At 40.5% G+C, this 1,945-nt stretch overlaps 1 protein-coding gene across 3 annotated transcripts in view; it reads right to left on the bottom strand.

Moving 5' to 3' along the window:
* Window positions 1-603: 603 nt before the first annotated feature.
* Window positions 604-1,945, bottom strand: part of CAPN3 (calpain 3) — an 81,935-nt gene continuing 80,593 nt past the window's right edge. For all 3 annotated transcript variants that reach the window (XM_019519074.1, XM_019519075.1, XM_019519076.1), the window contains one exon: window positions 604-1,651. In XM_019519074.1, coding sequence (XP_019374619.1) covers window positions 1,625-1,651 — 27 coding nt within the window. In that variant the 3' untranslated portion in view covers window positions 604-1,624. The remainder of the gene's footprint in view (window positions 1,652-1,945) is intronic.

The raw sequence follows: 1,945 nt of genomic DNA, 5'->3' as shown, positions 1-1,945 counted from the left end.
GATTATCGTCCAACGGTCCTATGCACGAGAGATGCTGATAGTCAGACCCCACCACTGGGATAAGATCGAAGTCGTGGCAGACAAGATTGGGGAGAGACTATCCGGGTCAAAGACACTGACTCGGCGGGACCACAGGGACAGGTGGACAACCCCAAACATCCGGGGATGTGTAGCGGTGACGGGATGTTCAAAGCCAGGCTGGTACATCCTTAAAATTTGGTTTGCTCCTGTATGTTTTTTTTAATTTCATCCACAGCTTTGTACCAGTGGCCCACTTGTGCTGTCCTCAAAGATACTGAAAATGGATAAACTAAGCAAAAGTTCTTGTTTTTCAACCTTGCAAAGATGCTAAGTAATATGCAGGTGCTTCAGGTTCTATGTTGATTTAATGTTGACAAGTATCCCAAGTCTTCTAATGTACAAGAGCATGACTAAACACTTCCAGTCTTTTCTGCTTCTGAGAAAAATGAAGGGACAAACTACAGGTAGCACAGGTATTTTTTTTTTTTAGAGTGCACATGTACAATTTATTTTTAATCCAAATTACAATAATTCAAATTCCTCAAAATAGTTACAATGAATTAAAGTGCTTATGATTCTCGCAATTAGTTAATAGTCTGGGAATCGCCTTCTAAGGCAACAAAAGGCAGAACTGAGTTTACAGTACTCTTGCAGGAAGTGATGTTTTCTTTTATATCTCTGTTTTAGGCATGCTGTCAATCCATCTGGATGGGTACTACTGTAATCTTAATGTTTTCTCATCTCATTGTTTTAGAGGGGTGCTTGAGGATAGTTTGATATGCTTGTTTTTCTCTCACAGTTTAATCAGTAGCAGGAAGCCAAAGTATTGAGAAGGAAGATCTCCAGATTGCAGCACAAACTGGTGGCAAGCAATTGCTTAAATATGCCCTTTTTAAAAAAGATCTTCAAATCCCTAACTTTCCTTTCTGTACATCAAATCAGTCCTAAAGCTGAGACTGGTTTGGGCTTGCATAGGTTTGTGTTGAAGAACATATAGTAAGTAGAACTGATACAACAAATATTTCAGCAGAGGTCTAGCTTACTTACACTTTTGTGCAGATTTCAACATAGCTCCACTGTGACCTCTCATAAATACAAGACTGTGCATCACACTGAAAGATTAAAGTATTGTCAGTCTGTGAGTTATGGTCAAGAAGGATGTTGTAAAGTAGTACCAGTAATAATGCTTCAATCAGAATTGGAGCAGAAGAGCCAAAGATTAACTTTTGATGAGTAAAAAGATAGCAGTGACAGCTATGACTTTGAGTTCAGCTATGGACCCAGTCTTGCAGCAGACTTTGTTAGCCTAGGATTACTAGTTATGGAGAGGCAGGAAAAGATTTCAGTGATCAATAAGTTAACCTTTATCGCTAAATTTAGATATCCATAACAAAGTCTTGGAAAGATATTTCTGCTTGTTCCTACATTATCCCTCTTACTACTTGCCACAGCAACATGCATATTCTGGAGCCTCCTTGCTCTGCTTATTATCAAGTGACACAGGTGCCTTGGGAGTTTCTTGTTCATACAGTTGCTTCTAACAAATCCTGAGTATTTTGGGGAGCATTCACAGCCGAAGAGAGGGAGGGCCAGCCATTTGATGTTAAGCATACATGGTGAGCTGCAGCCACTGAAAAAAGAATTAGGGTTAGAGTGATTGAATAATTTGACCACTAACAGAGAACAGTAAGCTGTTGCTATTCATAGATTTCATGGATTTTTAGGGTTCTGAAGAGACCTCAGTAGATTGAGTCCAACCCCCTGCTCTGGGCAGGAAAAAGCACTGGAGTCAGATCACAGAATCATAGAAGTAGGGTCGGAAGGGACCTTATAGATCTTCAAGTCCAGCCCCCTGCCAGGGCAGGAGAAAAAAAAACGGGCTCAAATGATCCCAGCTAGGTAGGCATCAAGCCTCCTCTTAAAG

Source organism: Gavialis gangeticus, unplaced genomic scaffold, assembly GCF_001723915.1.
Source record: "Gavialis gangeticus isolate Ggan-Ray unplaced genomic scaffold, GavGan_comp1, whole genome shotgun sequence".
Classification (NCBI taxonomy): domain Eukaryota; kingdom Metazoa; phylum Chordata; order Crocodylia; family Gavialidae; genus Gavialis; species Gavialis gangeticus.
Note: the sequence above shows the minus strand (reverse complement) of the source record. Positions and strands in the feature narration are given on the sequence as shown.